This window comes from Nelumbo nucifera, chromosome 3, assembly GCF_055504915.1.
Source record: "Nelumbo nucifera cultivar China Antique chromosome 3, China Antique-T2T, whole genome shotgun sequence".
Classification (NCBI taxonomy): domain Eukaryota; kingdom Viridiplantae; phylum Streptophyta; class Magnoliopsida; order Proteales; family Nelumbonaceae; genus Nelumbo; species Nelumbo nucifera.
This window is the reverse complement of record NC_142651.1, coordinates 42,439,397-42,457,917: the sequence shown is the minus strand read 5'-3', so window position 1 is coordinate 42,457,917 and position 18,521 is coordinate 42,439,397. Positions and strand designations below refer to the sequence as shown.

Below are 18,521 nucleotides of genomic sequence, written 5' to 3'. Positions count from 1 at the left end.
TCACAGATTAGTTTCCAAATCATCCCAGCCTCTTCCAAATTCTCCTCTCTAATCTCTTTCCTTACATCTCCTTCCACTTCCAACAACTTATCTCTTTCTCCTACTTTTTCTGATATTGGCTGGGATGCAGCTGCACCTGTATCAGGCAAAGTAGCATAATCAGTAGACAAAAATGAATTGACAACCATACCTGTTCCTCCTGCAGGTTCTTGACTAGGGGTGTGAAAAGGAGCAGAGACAACTTCAGTATCTGTTCCTTCCATTCCCTACTTACCCCTTTTTGGTGAGTTGATGCATTTCTGTAGGTGAAAATTTGGAACTACTGACCGTACATCCTGTGGACAATGAGAATCTGGGAATCATTCCTCTTCAATGGGGGGTACAACCTGCTCAACTTCAGTATTTGAATCGACTTTGTTTCCTTCCTTATCTATCCTTACTGTAACCCCTAAATCTGACTGTTCATGTTCTCTAGGAGTGATATGTTCAGCACACCATATCCTCCTCAATGAAAAGAAGCTGTGTGAAATCTTTCCTGCACCCACATATCTATCTTTTCTACCACATCTATACTGTCAATACTCGAAGAATCTGAGAAAACCGACTTATCTTTCTCCTCACTTCCAGACCATCCAACATTCAATTCAGAGAGTTCTTTCTCCTTCAAAGCCTCCTTGCTTCTTGGATTATGTCACTCCACTCCTCCCTTTCTCTTTATAAAGGCCCACCTCCTGTCTCAATAGTCCTCCACATGCCTCCATCTGAACCATCAGTTTGTCCACTATCTGCTGGTTCAAATGAAGGCCGCCCCAAGCTATTGATCCATCTGTCCAGAATTTAAAAAACTCGACTGACCGTTGAAATCCCTAGCCACCACCTGTGCATAGGTTGAACAATGTGTGACCAAGAGTCTTGTCATTTCCCTCTTGGTAGTTTTCTTGTGGTAATACATCTGTGTTTCCAGTAAAATGTTTCACCACTTTTGTGTAGCTTACAACTTCAGTTGACTGTCCCAGTCTCTTCATGTGATGTAAGTTATCTTCTTCAAACTTCTCATATCCTTCTGTGCTTCCCTCCACAACTCCGCTTCAATGGAGGTAACAAGCCACACTGAGTAGAAGATTTCATCTGAGAGGAATGGAACTTTCCTAGGAATATCTTCTGGTTTTGCCCCTACTAACAACATGGAAGCCGAGTGAAGGTCTCCAGTAAAACATTCCTTCTCAAAGCGGTAATGGTCTGTCTTCCACAGATGAAACGGTAAATCCAGCACATGAACTGTTATCTCTTTCTCCATGTTCAATGATTTCGAGTTTGATATTGGGGATCACTTTGCAACTAAAACTTGACCAGCCTCCATCGGTATATAAACAACTCTTAAATCCAGACTATCCTCCATTAATTCAAGCAAGGCTTTGTTTTTCTCAGAGGGGGTTACTATTATTGTACCTTTCAAGTCTTAAGTTTCTTATTATCGTCTGTGTAACCTTTTCCCAGTCTTCTACCTTATCCTTAGCTTGAGTCACCCATTTTTGCTCCCAGTCTTTATCCTATGTCAAGGCAATAATTCCCCTACCTACCATGCATTTCAATCCCTGTTGACTTTCCATCCTCTTGATGGTCTTCACCTCTGATTCTTCATCTCTTTCTACTGTCTTCTCTTGCACTTAACCTAGGGCCTCAGCATCCTTTAGCACCTTTAACAACACATCCCAACATTCTCCTTTCTTGCCTTCAGGAAAACAAATCATCTGCTTCCTCCCCAAGACTGAATTTCTCAACCAGAGCAATGAAAACTCCCTTTGTATTCCACCTCAACTCAGCACTGAACTGTTCCTTCTAACGACTTCATGTTGTGCCAATCCTTTTCTCTACTGCTTCCAATGACATCCATGAGGAAAAGCTTGAACCAGTTTATCACCTCTTCTCCAACCAGTAAGACCATAGCTTTCTTCCACTCTCTAATCTTTAGTGAAAACTTACTTGCCCCTTTGAGTTCTTCAAACAGAAATAGTTTGGCTTCGATCTTCAGGAATCTTCTCCAACGGGTTCTTTGTTCTCTCCAGTCCCCATTCTTCACCCCTTCTCCCAACTCAGACGTTCCTTTTAAAACAAATAAAATCAGTCTTTATTGTTGTTTGTGTACTAGTAATGGTCTATCAACTTTTAAAACAAATAAAATCAAATACCTTTTGGGATACCTGAAGACCTATCAGTCTTTATTGAGTCACTTATCAACAAAGAAAGATTAGTATGAATCTTCTATTTCTATTTCTTTATTTAGAAATTCCTGGACTGTTGTTAGCTTTATTGTTCATATTAGGTGCTTGGAAAACCTACTATGCATTTGGTTGGGAGAGAGAAGAGAGTTCATCTCTCCTTTTTCTGCTGTGTACATTCCAGTATTGCTTAATGAATGAAATTCTTCTGTTATTGATCCAAAAAAAAAAAAAATCTAGTGAAAGTGGGCTTGTTAAAGCCTATATATTTCTGTTGGTTTTCCTCCACTTGGATGTTGTAAGGCTGTTGAGATGTTGCATTATTGATCCATATTAGTTTTTACTTGTGCAGCTTGTTGCTAGACTAACACGGGATATAGTTGAGACATACCAAATATGCAACCCAGAATTTAGGTATTCTGAAGATCTGAATCCAAAACGATACCTAACAAGTCCATCAGTTGGAGTGCTAAATGATGGCTATGACAATGCAAACTCAGATCTTATCTTGACTGTGAACTTTGTCTTGGTCAATGTAGACTCACAAAGAAGGTTTGGTTCTATTACTTGATAGTTATGTATTTTTTTTTAATTTCCATTTAGATTCTCATCCATTTACCTGTGATGGTTTGCAACTAAAAGTATGCCCCTTAAAAAATTTGATATTGGAAGCAAAAGGAATTGAAGATTAAGGGATGCTCGACAACATAGTTGGTTTTGTTTTTGAAAATAAAAAAGCTGCCACATCAGCAAAATTCTATTGTTTTTGCTGACACAGCAGTTGTTTTTTGTTTTCAAAAACAAAACCAACCATGTTGTCAAACACCCCTAAGTTGTTAATGGCTATATATCTTTGTTTCTATGTGTATTGGTTTTTTTGGAACTATAAAAGTTTGTTGAGTTTTTAGATCTGTATTTGACAGTATTATGTGTGATAGTCATGTTGTCATTATACTATTACATTCTAAATACATGAATGGGATGACTGCCCAAGGATTCTTGTTCTTTTTTCTCTTCCTTCATCTCTTCCTTTTCTTCTTCTATCTTCTACAATCAAGAGCTTTTGAATAAATAAAACCTTCGTTGGTACCAGACCATCAATCAGGACTGTTGATTGCACACCCAACTATGTGCTGGTATCATCATTGCTGTATGGATGGCAATGATCCATGAAACAGAGAACTCTAGATTTTGTCCATGGGTGATTTTAGATGGATTTTGGTGTAGAAACCCATTCACTTCAAGTTATTTTTCTGTTTCTCAAATTTTTTCTTAGTGGAAATGAAAAAAATCAGTCTGAACATGTGACAATGTCTCAACCAAGATAAGATTTTTGTCAAGGGTTTGGCTGCAACTATTCAGTTTCCCTGATATTTGCAGAACCACAGAAAGTGATTTCACATGATTTGGAGCTGTATTGAGTGTTAAGTGAAGTTTCTTCTTCACCATATTTATTGCCCAACTAATGTCACTTGGATTTTCAGTTAATTTTCATTAGCTTCCTTCAAATGGAGAATTGTTACTGTTAGAGCTAGCCAAATAAGGGTAGATTAGTCATTTTATTTCTGTTAAGTTATGTGCTTATGTGGCAGTTTTAATAGAGACTTCTTGTCCCATACTTAAGTGGGGGCAGTTTAGTCTTTGTCCAACTAATTAGAGGCTAATCCACATTATGGTCGACTGAAAGGGTTTAGTTATCAGATTTGACTGTTCTTCTTCTTCCTTCTTCTTTCTCCCTTACTCTCTACTGGTTCGAACTACCTAAACACAGCTGTCAAAATGTGGTATCAGAGCCATAAACGAAGGAGAAGAAGGCTGCGACTTCAAGGTTTCCATCCTGCGACTTCAAGTTCTTTCTCCTTTTTTCTTCTTCTCTGGGCTGCGAATCTGAGGTACACAATCTGAAAGCTGTGGCATCTGTTATTTATTTATTTTTAGGCTGCCACAATCCCTATTACAAGTATTAGGAAGGTGTGGCAGCCCTAGGATATCAGCCTAATACTGCTGTCACCATGTGTGGCAGCCCTAGTCGTGTGGTGGTGCTTGTGGTGTTTACCCTCTACTGAACCATTTCAAGAGGGTTTGTGTGTGGTTGCTCGAGTTGTTACAGTGCTGTCATGGTGATTACTATTTCTGGGTTGGTAGTAGTGGTGTGAACAGAATTTTTTGTGTGGTTGCTTGAGTGTTGTGTTGTTGTAATGGTGCCTAATATTTCTGGGGTGTCAGTAGTGGTGTGAACAGATTTTATTATTTTTTTTTGTGCTGAAAGAAGTGACCGAATACCTCAGCCTATTAGCCTTCATCAATGTTCTAATCTGGATGGTAGCTGAATCTGGTTAAAACATCTAGTTCTTAACCTGAATGTTACTCTACATCAAGTGTTGATTGTGACTAGTTGTGAGATTGTTATCAGTGTGCTGTAGTGTTGCCTTGACAGTAGTATTTGGTTGGTGACTGAGATTTCAGCATTAGAGATAGCAATGGGGGGACATAATGGCAGCAATGGGAGATGGTTCTAGTGATCAGAAACCGAGTGTGATGATCCCCTCCGACTATTTGGGTGTGCAGATGACTTTATTAAACTTAATGGTGAGAATTATGTGACATGAGCCAAGTTAGTGGAAGTTTTCCTTAAGGCAAAGAGTAAAGTGAAACACGTGAAGGAAGACAAACCATCAATTGACTCTCCAGGGTTTGATGACTGGGAACAGGAAGATGCCCAAATCATGACATGGTTATGGAATATTATGGGACCCAAAATAAGTGCCAACTTTATGTGTTCCTAGAGACAACTAAGGACATATGGGAACATGCCAAGAAGCTTTATTCTGGGCAGGATAATACTACAAGGGTATATCAGCTCTATCAGGAGTATTTTGATCTATAACAAGGGAATAAAACCCTAGAGGAGTACTATGCCAGTATGAAGAACCTCGGAAATGAACTCAATGTTTATCATCCCTCACTCCAGATGTTAAGGTTCAGCAACAACAGAGGGAACAACTGGATGTCATTAGGTTCTTAGTGGGGTTGAAATCAGAGTATGAACCAATTAGGGCCCAAATATTGGGAGTCTCTACTCTTCCTACACTTGAGGAAGTTTTTGTACGACTTAGCAGGATTTCTTTGGGATATATAGAGAATCCCACACCATCTGACAGATAAGCATTTGTGATAGCCAGAGGAGGTGGACGTGGTACTAGAGGGGGAGGACATGCCTCCCGAGGAGGTCGTGGTGGTTTCATATTTGGCCATGGTGGTGGTCGTGACTCAGGGGGAGGTCGTGGTAAAGGAAAAAATAACTCTACTAGGAAGTGTACCCATTGTGGCAGGGACGGACATTCGGTGAATTTCTGTTATGATCTCCAAGGCCCATCTTCTACATGGGCTAAGCATGTAGTAGCTGGTGGGGTTGATGTCAGTGATAACCAACAGGCAGATCTAACACCTTCCACATCTACATCTGTTTCCGGGAAGGAGATGGTGAGTGTACCGCGCGATGAGTATGAGAGGTTCCTCCAGGTTACTTCACAACATACTACAACCACCCTTGCACAATCAGCTATAGCTTGTTTGGCATCTAAACCCTCTCCTTGGATTATTGACTCTGGAGCCTCTGTTCCACATCTCAAACTGTTACCCTTGCCAACGGTTCCTCTTCTCCCATCTGTGGTGTTGGTAATGTTGACACGACTTCTTTTTCTTTTATCATCTGTTCTATATGTACCTAAATTTCCATTCAATCTTATGTCTGTCAGTAAATTAACTAAGACTCTTAATTGCTCTATTACATTTTTCCCTTCCTTTTGTGTTTTTTAGGATCTCAAGACGGGGAAGAAGATTGGTGGGGGGCATGAGGCCGGTGGATTGTATTACCTTGACGGTGGTGGATGGGCAATTTACCATTAAAAGAACAATTCCCGTCTCCTTTTACCACATCCATCTGTAGGATGGAGCCTATTTCTTGTTTCATGGTCCCATCTAATTCAAAAATTGGTATTGATTGGGATTTGGGGTTCAGAAGAGGGTTATGTGAGAGTGAAATTCCTTGTGTTTTAAACCTGCTTCAAGGTCTTGAAGGGGTGTGCTTGGATAGTACAAAAAGGGATAGGAGGGTTTGGACCCCACTCCCTCTGGTACCTTTACATGTGCTTCATTTTTCTCTTCCTTGATTTAACTGAGTGATAGTCTTGGGTTATTTTTTTCGGTAAAAGAAATTTGGAGTAATCCTATGTCTGCTAGAGTGGGTGGTTTCTGTTGGGAAGTGTATCTGGAACATGGTTTAAAATTTATCGAAATGTCGCTTGACATATGTCGGTGTCGAGACCCAACGACATAGATTTTACATGAATTAAAAAAAATACAATATGTCGGTTGATATTTCGACCATTTTGGTAAATGTTGACCATATCGTTCCCAAAAACAAAAAAATATATATCGAAATATTTCCAAGTATATGTCGACAAGGGGAAAAAGAAGAAGGTTTTTTGATAAAAAAAAGAAGAGGTTTTACGTTTTAGCTTGTGTACTTGGAGCTGGACTACAACCTCAAGATCTAACCAAGCACAAGAGTGCTCATGCGCTGAAATATCTTTTTCTTGGAAGGAGGACATTCAGCTTATGAAACCTTGAAGAAATTTCTCTCATCTTGATTCAGATATGCAATAACCCTATTTCTCTCTCACGGTGAATAACCATGAAGAATCTAGGAAAAAAGAAGAGAGAGAGAGGGGGGGGGGGGCAGCGGAAGGTGTGAACTCAAGGTCGAGAAGGAGGAGAATGCTCTTTGTCCTCTTCTATTTTTTTCTTGAAGGGCTTCATTGAGTGCTGGTTTGCTGCTCACTGGTTGCAGACACACTATGTCTCTTTGAGAGTTGAGGAGGCTGAAGTTCATTCGAATGAAATTGAAACCTCAGCCTTAAGTTTATTTAAACTTTAAAGACTTGCTATAGTCCATGATGGTCTATGGAAGCCTATAGACCATCACAATAGCAAGCCCTAAAATGGAATCTTTAAAACACCTTTATATAAACATGTTACAATGCAAGAAGGTCTATTTTAATATTATAGACCTCATAAATGAAAACTTACAAATACAATCTTTATTTCACTCTTATTACAGTACATGAAGGTCTACAACAATAATGTCCCTCACTACAAAAGCCACTAAAATGAATAAATAATAAGAAAATTAATATTTGAGATAAAATTACAATATTCATTAGAAAACAAAAATAAAAAACAGAAAATGTTAACTGGTTAGTATTTTTATAAAATATTTATGAAAAATAATTAACAAAAAAAACAAAAGAATAAATTAATTACTTTATAATATAAAACATAAAATATTTTTCAAGTAATAAAATATTAACTAGTTAGTATTTTTAAAATATTTATTAAAATCAGAAAATGTTTATTAAATTTTATAATAAATCATATTCTACATTTAATATAAAAGATCAGAATAAATTTACTAAATTTTATACTAAATCATAATTTATTATAAATTTAGTATTAAAATATAATAAATTCATTAAATTTTATATGAAATCAGAATTTATCATAACCTTAATGCTAAAAAAGGAGAATCAGTTTATTAAATTTATAATAAAACATAATGTATTATAACTTTAATATTTAAAAAATCAGAGTAAATGTATTTCTATTTACTAGTGTGAAATAAATATATTAGAATTATATTTATAATAAATCAGAATTAAAAATAAGAAAAGAAAATATCGGATAACCTTGTAAAAACATCAAAATGCATAATAAAACAATAAACCGTCATTTATTAATTCGTTATTGATCTTAGTTTCTTAGCTTTATATAATGGTTGGGAATAAGATAATAGTCGAGAAATATGTATTAATGATTTTTTTATCATTTTACAAAATATCATTGCATATTTCCACATATTTCATAATATTTCCACAATGGCTCCAATTTTTACAATATTTCCCCTCGACATTTCCGACATTTTCGACATGTGTCCTATATTTTGGTAAGCGACATTTCCATCGACATCGACATTTTAAACCTTGATCTAGAAAGAATTAATACTTATGACTTACTATAGAGAAAAAGACCTAGCTGGTGCTTTTCCCCACATAGGTGCTCTTGTTGCCAAGTTAATGGTGAGAATTGCTATCACTTATCAAGCTCCTGCCCTTTTTCTTCTTCAATTTGGGATTATTTTTTCTCTTTGTTTGGGTGCAGGTTGAACCCTTCGCCTAATGTACAATGTTTGTAAGTTGGCCAAAGAAGAGGAGAAGAATATTGTGGAGGTATATAAAGGCCGAGTCTACTGGTCGATTTGGGAGGAGAGGAACCAAATATTTTAGATGAAGAAAGATTTGAAGCCATTACCATTAGAGTGATTCATTAGGTGAAGATGCCGAACCTCTTTAAAGACATTCCAGGATGTGAATTGATGAGGAAATGGAGGGAGGTAGCTGATTCCTCTCCTCCCACTAAGGAGGCTGTTATGCATTGCTGGTTCACACCATATGGTGAAGCTATTAAGGCTATGCTTGGTGAATAAGTGGTTGTTAAAATATGTACTTGTTGCACAAGTGCTTATTGTAAGTGCTTATTTTAACAACCACTTAAGGCCGTTTGGTGACCCACTTGCCAAATCACTTATTGTGTTTTTTAAGCACTTATTGGGGTGGGGATGTTTGGTGAGCTACTTTCCCCACAAGCGCTTATGTTGGCATAAATGACAATTTTAGTCCTCACTTCACTTATACATATAAACAATGCTTTTCACATATTATACTATACATTTCAATGAAAAATCGCCACATCACCACATCTTGACATATGAGAGCTCACATGGGCCCACACGTGGGGTGCCATGTGGACCCAATTAACTTTGACGAAAGTAGTGAAGGTAATCTAGGTCCGTCTGGCATTGGTGGAGTATTTAGAAATGAGCAAGGAGTGGTCATTGCAATCTATCTATTCAGGCCCAATTGGAGTAGGTGACTTATTGAGGTCTGAAATTTTGGCTGTATTGGAAGAGATTCAAAAAGCAAAAGACTTGAACTTTCGAAAATTGTCAATTGAAGGAGATTGAAAGAAGGTGATTAATTGGCTCCGAAAGGATGAGGAATATGGAGGTGGTGCTAAGAAAAGGAAGGTGATGATGTTATTACAAGGGGTAGAGGTGACGCTCAATTCGGTGGGAAGGAGCAATTTGTTTTGGGCTATGTTGTAATTTGATACATCCTTGGGGAGAGCCAAGAGAGTTTATCTCTCCCCCTATTCATTGTACTTAATTGCAAGGATTAAAATATCGGTATCGAGTATCGTATCGGACCACTCAGATACGGAAACGCTTTGGAAACACATGGATATAGACGAAAAATATGGATAGGCCAAAAGATACATATAAATTCCGTAAATATATTAATAAAATTATGTTTAAGATTAAAATAGCCATAATTAATGTATAAATATATAGAAAATGTATATTCTAAAGGTATATGTGAAGAAATATACTACAGTTAATACAGTGGGATGCATAGAAATCATAAAATTTAATTGATAATGTATCAATCAAGAATCCTAGAACATATTATATATATTTTTTGGAAATTAATACATGCATAATGCTATTACTATGTTATTTTCTAAATTGAAAAGGCACAAAACATATGCAACTATTATACATAAATTATTATATTGATTATTTTCTATTTATTATTTTTAATTTTTAATATTAACCAAAAGTCAACTAAGAATTAATTCTCAAATGTTTAGTTAACAATATTTTTATTTTTGTAAACACTAAACATGTTATTATAAAATGTAATTAAATTATCAATTAAAAATTTATAAGAATATATAATATTAACTTAAAATATATCAAATATATTAAATTTTCTAAGATACACATCATATGCAAATTCATAATTTTTAACTACTAAAATAATTACTCCATTATTAACATTTTTTTCCATAAATTTTGAGATAAAAAATATCATTTTTTGATATAATGCAGAATAATGGATTTGACAAATTCAATTTATATTATATTTTTGAGTATTTTATAAATAACATTTTTATTTTTGTAAATAATACTTTTATTTAATTCAAATTAAAATATTAATTAATAATTTATTCTATTATTAATATCTTTATTCATATGAATTTCTTGAGATTAAAAACCACTTTTTTTTGTAGAAGATTAAAAACCACTTTTTGATATAAATGTGGATTTAAGAAATTATTTATTCTAGTAGTTTACAAAATATTAGTTTTGAATATTATTTTTTTATTGAATTGGATTGTCCGCATTACATGTGGACACTAGAATTGATAAAATAATATTCTATTTCACTTGTTGTCATAGCACAAAATGTAGTCTAGTGGATTAAGAGCGTGGATAAGGCTTTTAGCGTTGGGTGATTTAGGTTTGAATCACTTTAGTCACATTTTTACAACTAACGCGTGAATAGAAAGACATTGATCCGTATTGTTCCGTGTCAGCGCGTATTGCCGATATAACATGATATGGGCCAATAAGAATGCATATTGCTTCGATATGCGCAACTTAGGTGATACAGGTTTAGTTGTAGCGTATCCTATATGCCCTCTTGCTGATACCAATATGATACACCCTCTGTCGGATGTATCGTATTGATATTTAAATCCTTGCTTAATTGTTCTTTATTAATGAAATTATTTTTGTTATTAATAAAAAAGAGTTAGTTATTTTTATTGATTTATGAAATGTTTGAAGCATACAAATGCCAAGCGCCCTATCAGATCATAAACTAACTTTGTTACCTAAAGCACCTGTTAGTGTCTCTTTAGTTACCTTTTAACTTTGCAAGTTTTTTTAGTCTCCCAAGGAATGGTAAAACTTGACATCTCATTAGTTAGCTTTTAACTTTGCAAGTTTCCCTAGCTAAGTCAAAGCTTGAGGCTGGAAAAAAGGATGTGGGGTCTTTTCCTAAATTCAAATAGAAGACTTTTTTGCGGAGAGAAGAAGAGAGAATGGGATAGGAGGAGGTTCCAGGGGAAGACAATCCAGAAGAAGAGAAATTGTGGAGAGTTAGAGAGGTAGAAAAGAAAGAAAAGTTGAACATCCTAGTCAAGCGGCCCATCTTAGTCAACGGGGTAGTTAATGATTTTTTCCCAGCTAGTAGGGGTCTGAGACAAGGTGATCCCATGTCACCTTTCATTTTCACTTTAGTTGTCGATGATTTTAGTAGACTCCTCTCAGAATTGGATAGAGCCGGATCTCTAAGAGGGTGGAGAATAGTTAGAGATAAGAGTTTCAGTAACCCATCTTTATTTTGTAAATGACATAATAATCTTTTGCGAAGGTTGTGATCTGATGGAGGTAAGGAATCTGAAGGATTTAATAATTCACTTTGAGAGGGCCTCAAATTTGAAGGTAAATTTTGAGAAGAGTTGTGTTGTGGGAGTTCCTTTGAACAGAGAGGAGCTATAGCAGCCTTGTTAGAATGCACTTGCTCTCAGTGGCCTCTATCCTACCTAGGACTTCCATTAGGTGCAAATCCAAAGGAAAGTAGGTTCTGGAACTTGGTGGTGGAAAAATTCGAAAAAAGATTGGCAGCTTGGAAGAGAAACTATATTTCCGTGGGGGGTAGAGTTACTTTGATTAAAGCAACTTTAGCCAACTTGCCTTTATACTTCCTGCCAGTCTTTAGAATTCCTAAAAGGGAGGCAAAGAGGTTGGAAAAACTGATGAGGGACTTCTTATGGGAACCTGGAGAAGAGAAAAAAGATCACTTGATTAGGTGGGAGGTGGTGAGTCGGAGCAAAAAAGGAGGCCTAGGCTTAGGGAATGTGGTGAGTAAGAATGAGGCTCTTTTAGGTAAGTGGCTTTGGAGGTGGCCCCTGGAGAGGGAGAGGTTGTGGCATGAAGTAGTGAAAAGTATCTATGTCTGTTCTGAATTAGGTTGGGATGTAGGGGTATCCCGAAGGGCTATGCTCACAACACCTTGGAAGGCCATCTCTTGTATTCTCCCTAAATTCCCCAGATTTGTAAGGTATGTTGCTCGTTTTGGAAACTCCGTTCTTTTTTGGGAAGATATTTGGGTGAGCACTCAACCCCTAAAAGATCGTTACCCTTCTCTCTATTCCATCTCCCTCTTTAAAAAGAAACCCATTTCTTGGTTCCTTTCCCCCCGGTTTTCCCTTTGGATTTAAACTGGGATTTTGGGTTTCGAAGAGGGTTAAGGGATGAAGAATTTCATTGTGTTTCAGAGCTATTGTTGTTTCTAGATTCGGTGTGTTTGGACCCCCCTAACCCGGATAAAAGGGTCTGGTCCCTAACCCCGGTTGGCTCCTTCACTTGTGCATCTTTCTTTAAAGCCCTTTGCTCCAACCCCTCCTCTCAGGTCTTCCCTGTTAAAGAGGTTTGATCAAGGCCAATACCCCCCAAAATAGCAGTGTTCTGTTGGGAAGCTTATTATGGTAAGATCAATACTGTGGAAAACTTGCAAAAGAAGAAACCTTTTATGTGTTTGTCCCCAAATTGGTGCTTTCTATGTAAAGTGAAGGGTGAGGACTGTAACCATTTGCTGATATCATGCTCCTTTGCTGCCAATATTTGGAACTGGGTTGCTTCCTTATTTGGGTGCAGGTGGAACTTGCCCTCTGAAGTAAAGCTGCTGTTCACTCTGGCTGCTTCAGGGAGATTGACAAAAAGAGGGAAGCTAATGTGGAAATGTATCAGAGCTGCTACCTTGTGGATATTATGGGAGGAGAGAAATGCTAGAATATTTTTAGAAAAGAAAAGAAGTCTTGCTGAAATCAAAGAATGCATATTGACAAGGATAATCTCGCGGTTAATATCTTCACATTTGTTGGCAGATTGCTCCTTTGATGACTTGAGGAGAAACTGGGCAGCGATGGCTTCTACAGTCTCCACCAAGAACAAATCACAAGTTGAATGGAAACCCCCACCCAATGGAGTGGTAAAATTGAATTGGTGGGTTTCTTAGAGACAAAGACAGCAATATGCTGTCTCAATTTTCAGGACCAGTGGGTGAAGGTGATTCTGTAAGGGCAGAGTTACTAGCAGTGGTACAAGGTATACAAATGGCTAGTCAAATTGGAGTGAACAATTTGTTAGTAGAAGGGGATTACAAGGTAATAGTGGGCTGGATGATAAGCATAAAACAGCTTGTTGATGCTATAGGGATCTGTTAAAGAAAGTTAAATGGATGACAAGAAATATGACTGTCAGGTTTCAGTGGGTTAGCAGATCAGCAAATGCAATGGCTGATTCTCTGGCCAAGCAAGGGGTGTCAAGGGGAGAACTGTTTTGGGCTACTTTGTAATTGTGTTTCAGGCTTGGGTGTTTAGTGTACATGGTCCAGTCCTCAGGGGAGGTAACATCTTGTGCCTCCTCCTAGGCTGATTGTATTTTCGTTATTTGAATTAATAAAACTACTCTCATTTATCAAAAAAAAAAAAAAGCAGAGTTAAAACAAGGTAGTGGAAACCGGAGATCAAGCAAGGCTTTTGGGTTTTTGGTGTTAAGACTTAGGCGGGGAAGAAATGAAAAGGAAATTGTCCTGGGATTTGGAGAAGAGATATCTGTTGAATGAAGAAAAGTCTAAAAGGAATTTTGAGTGGTGATTTTTGCCAATAGCCTAAGACTATAATTGGTTGGGTTCTACTAAAAGGGGTTGATGGTTCCTGTTTGGGTTGTGGGGATGGATTTGGACTTTGTTTCTTTTGTTTATTTGTAATTCATGAGAAATGATTTCTGTATTTAAAAAAAGGGTGAAGGGTTGTATTTTGGTGGGTCTTGGGGTGCTAAATCTGGGGGTGATATCTTGTCATCTGTTTGTTTCTTCTAATAAAAATTTTCTTTCTTTTTTTATTACCAAAGAAAAAGAAAAAACAAATCACTCTCATATTCCAGTTTCATACTGAAAAACCATGAACAAACATAGACATGCTTCCAATCGAAATAACTTTTAACTAGAAATGATCCTCAGCATCATCAAAATCTGATGCAATCTGGTCAGCATAGATCAATGTCCACATCACAGCATCCTAAGAAAGCAATTTTCAGCCTGAGCATGAAAAAAATGAAGTGAAAAAGTCTTCACTACAATCTCAAAATTCCATCTAATCTAGTGAACCCAAGTTTGGCAGATTCACAACTGTCCTTTGGATTAAAAAGGACAAATCTGAATCCCCTTAGCAGCTCATCTGCCTGCACCAATCAAATCTACAGAAACTGAATTTTTTTTTTTTTTAATTTCAAAGAATAAAATCCAAGAAAAATCCTTGACTTTTGCACACAAGTTGGAAATCATCACCAATAAAAGCTAAAAATCATTGGGATTTAGTTTTTCTGGTTACTTGGGAATGACCGACCAGTACCATGCTCATGCCATTTGTATGGTCGGTTGATGCCAGCAGGTGTAGAGTTAGGAAACTCAATAGAAGACCACAATCAATCTGCTTTAATGCCAAGTTGGAAGAGGCACCAATGTGAGGAGAACACAAATATGGGTCTTCTGACACTATTCAAACTTGTTCATACTCAATGGTAAAATAATGGTAAATTACAAAGAGTACCCTGTGCTACAACTCAATATTACTAGACCATAAAATAAAAAAAGTGTGAAATTTCCTTATGTCATGTTAAAACTTGGCTTAGCCCTCGTATATTTAATAGTTAACCTCATTTGATCATTTGCAGGTACATTGTTAAAGATGTTCTTGGCCATGGGACCTTTGGGCAGGTTGCTAAATGTTGGGTTCCAGACACCAACAGTTATGTTGCTGTTAAGATCATAAAAAACCAACCGGCATACTACCAGCAAGCACTAGTTGAAGTCTCCATTCTGACCACTGTAATGAAACTCTTTTAAATGTTATTCATCAAAAAAAAAAAGGAACTCTTTTAAATGGATTACTTGAAGCTAGATATCTTAGGAAACCTTTTTCACGAGCTAAATTGCTATGCCCTTTGCAGTTAAACAAGAAGTTTGACCCCGGAGATAAGAGCCACATAGTTCGGATCCTTGATTACTTTGTATACCAACGTCATCTCTGCATTTCCTTTGAACTGCTTGGTGCAAACCTGTAGGTTATTCAACAACTAGTTCAAATTTGAAATCCATTGATTGGGTTAATTGATTTATTTTATTCTGTTTTTACCAGTTAATGTTTTATATTGTTTATGATGAAAACTTGACATGATTTTTGTGGCAATACAGATATGAAGTCATCAAGATAAACCAGTTTAGGGGGTTGTCCCTGAACATTGTCCAGTTATTATCAAAACAGGTATTCTTTTTTTTTTCTTTGAACTCTGCTTATAAATGTAGTTGATGGAATATACAATTTAATGTTGGGTTCACACAAATACATGTCATTCCTTTAGTGCCCTTACCATGCATCTCTCTCTCTCTCTCTCTCTCTCTTCTCTATTTGTTTAGATTTTGCATGCGTTGGTTCTAATGAGAGATGCTGGGGTCATTCATTGTGATCTGAAGCCAGAAAACATTCTTCTATGTACAAGGTGAGCTAATTGTTATGGCAATTTTGGAGATTAAGATTTTGAGGGATGCATACCTTCTTCTTTAAACGTTAAATGTAGTCTTGGAATTAACAGTTTGAAGCCAGCAGAAATCAAAATTATTGATTTTGGATCCGCGTGTATGGAGGATCGTACAGTTTACTCGTACATTCAGGTTTACATTTGCTTACATAGTTTGTCATTATTTTAATGATGTGGTTGTTTTACAAACCTGTGGAAGTGTCACATCAGGGAATTCTCCATCTTTTGTTTGACTTCCTTGCCCTTTTGCTGCAGAGCCGTTACTACAGGTCTCCAGAAGTTCTTCTTGGGTATCAGTATCCTTATGGATGAAATGTCCAAATTTGCAGTTATAGAGGTCTATCTTTGTTAATTGAAAGTGAAAGGTGGACCATTTAAAGGCAAAGCATTTCACCTTGTAGAAACAATCTTCTTTTCCAGTCATTATAATACATTTTATTGTTTTAAGGGTATTTATATCTACCAATCAAAAAAGCATGTAACATCAGAGCTTCAAATTTTATTGATATATATTTATATGTTTATTCTTGATGACAACTTTTATAATCTATGTAGACATGTATATATGTAAGCGAGTATGTGTATGTGTATTGGAAAAATGATTTTCTTGTTGGATAATTAGTGAAGCTTGTTAGATGATTCCCACCTATTTCTGCCACATGGAGAGCTTGCATTGGCATCAAGCATATAGGGGATTCTCTGGATCCATCACATGGAGAATGGTACATGTATACTTTGGTACTTCTGTAACATGTTTATGCTATCTGGTCCTTCACTGATCTGTCAGATATACTACTGCCATTGATATGTGGTCTTTTGGCTGCATTGTTGCGGAGTTGTTCTTAGGGCTGCCTCTGTTTCCTGGAGCATCTGAATTTGATCTTCTAAGGAGAATGATTGAAATTCTTGGGTATATTCTGCTATATTCTGTTTGTAGGTGTGGTTAAGCAACTTATTTTTGGTAATTGATAGTAGGTTTAAATTTCCTTTCTTGATGTAACAAGAATTTGAACAAGATAGTCTGTTATTTTGACCTCTTCATTTAAATAATAATCAAAATATTTCAGTAATATTTATGGAATAAAAGAGAGACAAGATAATATTTGTTATATATCATATACAAGGCCTGTAGTTATGTACGAGTTTTCCATTTAACATACATGGTTTGCATGTTATGCATGATTATTGAATTTAATGGGTAAAACTATCTTACGTAGAAAAACATAGGCAACTTGATATTGTTGGTTGCTAACTGGTGTGATCCTTTTCAACTTTGTAGAGGGCAACCTCCTGATAATGTACTAAAGGAGGCAAAGAACACAAATAAGTTCTTTAAGCGTGTTGGGAGCATTTATCACTTTGAGAACATTGAGACCACCATGAGTGGTGAAAGTGCTTACCAAGCTTTGACTGAAAAGGAATATGAAGCTGTAAGTGTTCTTTTCAGTAAACAAAATAAATGGATTAAATACACAGTATACCGACTGGTTTGCTTCACATTCTACCTTTGTCTCTACAATTTTGGATATTGTATTGTTACAAAATTCTTTGTTATCCTAACCTTCTTTCCTTTGCTTCTGCCTTAACTGTTTAGAGGGAGTTGAAGAAACCATTAATAGGAAAAGAGTATTTTAATCATATGAAGCTCGAGGAAATTGTTACAAGCTACCCTTACAGAAGAAACTTGCCTCAAGAGGAGATTTCCAAAGGTTAGCCACTTCATTCTTTGCATGACTGGGTTGGACAATTAGTATCATTTTTCTAAGATTTGATAACTTCCTCATAAAGATCATTTTGCAGAAAGTCTAACTCGGTTAGCATTGATTGATTTCTTGAGAGGACTTGTTGAGTTTGACCCAGCAAAACGATGGTCACCTTTGCAGGTTATTGACTTATGTCAATTATTAGTATAGTTCTTCTAGTCCTTCTCTGTGGTTCTTGTTCTTCGATGTGGTAAGACATTCAAATCCAAGTTCCTTTCCTTGCAGGCTTCAAGGCATCCTTTCATCACAGGAGAACTATTTACATGCTCATATAAACCACCACAAGAGACCCCTCGCATGGTAAGTATATTACCTGTATTGAATTGTTAAAGAAGCCTATATCCTAGGCGATACCCCTAGTCTATTGTCTCCCTTCCACTTCTAAGTTCTAACCTTGCTAGCTTTGAGTGTCTGACTACCATCAGAAGCAATTTGAATATAAGAATCCAAGTCTATATACACACACACACACAAACACACACAATAAAGAGAAAGGACAATTGTGTCCCTCTCACAAAAGCAGAAACATAAGTTGCACATATGATAATAGTGTATATACAATGTGTGATACAACTGCACTTCCACCTCATCAATAATGAAATACATCATAAACACGTAATCAGCCGAGAGATTACCTAATGGCCTTCCTCCCCTAAGAGATGTACAACATCATATACATTTAGTGTTAGGAGCAGCATTGTCTAACTTACCCCACTATAGAATGAGCCCTAAGGAGCATGAGGAGCTCCAAAGACAAGTAATAGAGTTGTTGAAGAAGGGGCTGATCCGTGAGAGCTTAAGTCCATGTGCTGTACCAGCTTTGCTCACACTAAAGAAAGATGGTAGTTGGCGCATGTGTGTTGAAAGCCATGCTATTAGCAAGATTACAATTAAGTACAAGTTTCCCATACCTCGTCTTGATGACATGTTAGACACATTGGCTGGCTCACAAGTCTTTTCAAAGTAGATTTG

The 18,521-nt window shown here is 36.7% G+C and overlaps 1 protein-coding gene across 5 annotated transcripts in view; it reads left to right on the top strand.

Moving 5' to 3' along the window:
• The window catches only part of LOC104603926 (dual specificity protein kinase YAK1 homolog), a 51,183-nt gene that overhangs the window by 10,532 nt on the left and 22,130 nt on the right, over positions 1-18,521 (top strand). For 3 of the 5 annotated variants that reach the window (XM_088900240.1, XM_088900237.1, XM_088900239.1), the window contains 12 exons: positions 2,572-2,771; positions 14,923-15,076; positions 15,199-15,308; positions 15,443-15,512; positions 15,665-15,747; positions 15,841-15,919; positions 16,042-16,082; positions 16,574-16,696; positions 17,066-17,216; positions 17,381-17,495; positions 17,587-17,669; positions 17,775-17,849. In XM_088900240.1, coding sequence (XP_088756366.1) covers positions 2,572-2,771; positions 14,923-15,076; positions 15,199-15,308; positions 15,443-15,512; positions 15,665-15,747; positions 15,841-15,919; positions 16,042-16,082; positions 16,574-16,696; positions 17,066-17,216; positions 17,381-17,495; positions 17,587-17,669; positions 17,775-17,849 — 1,284 coding nt within the window. Of the gene's footprint in view, positions 1-2,571; positions 2,772-14,922; positions 15,077-15,198; positions 15,309-15,442; positions 15,513-15,664; positions 15,748-15,840; positions 15,920-16,041; positions 16,083-16,573; positions 16,724-17,065; positions 17,217-17,380; positions 17,496-17,586; positions 17,670-17,774; positions 17,850-18,521 lie in introns of all 5 variants that reach the window. The other 2 variants (XM_088900236.1, XM_088900238.1) reach the window with 1 other exon arrangement.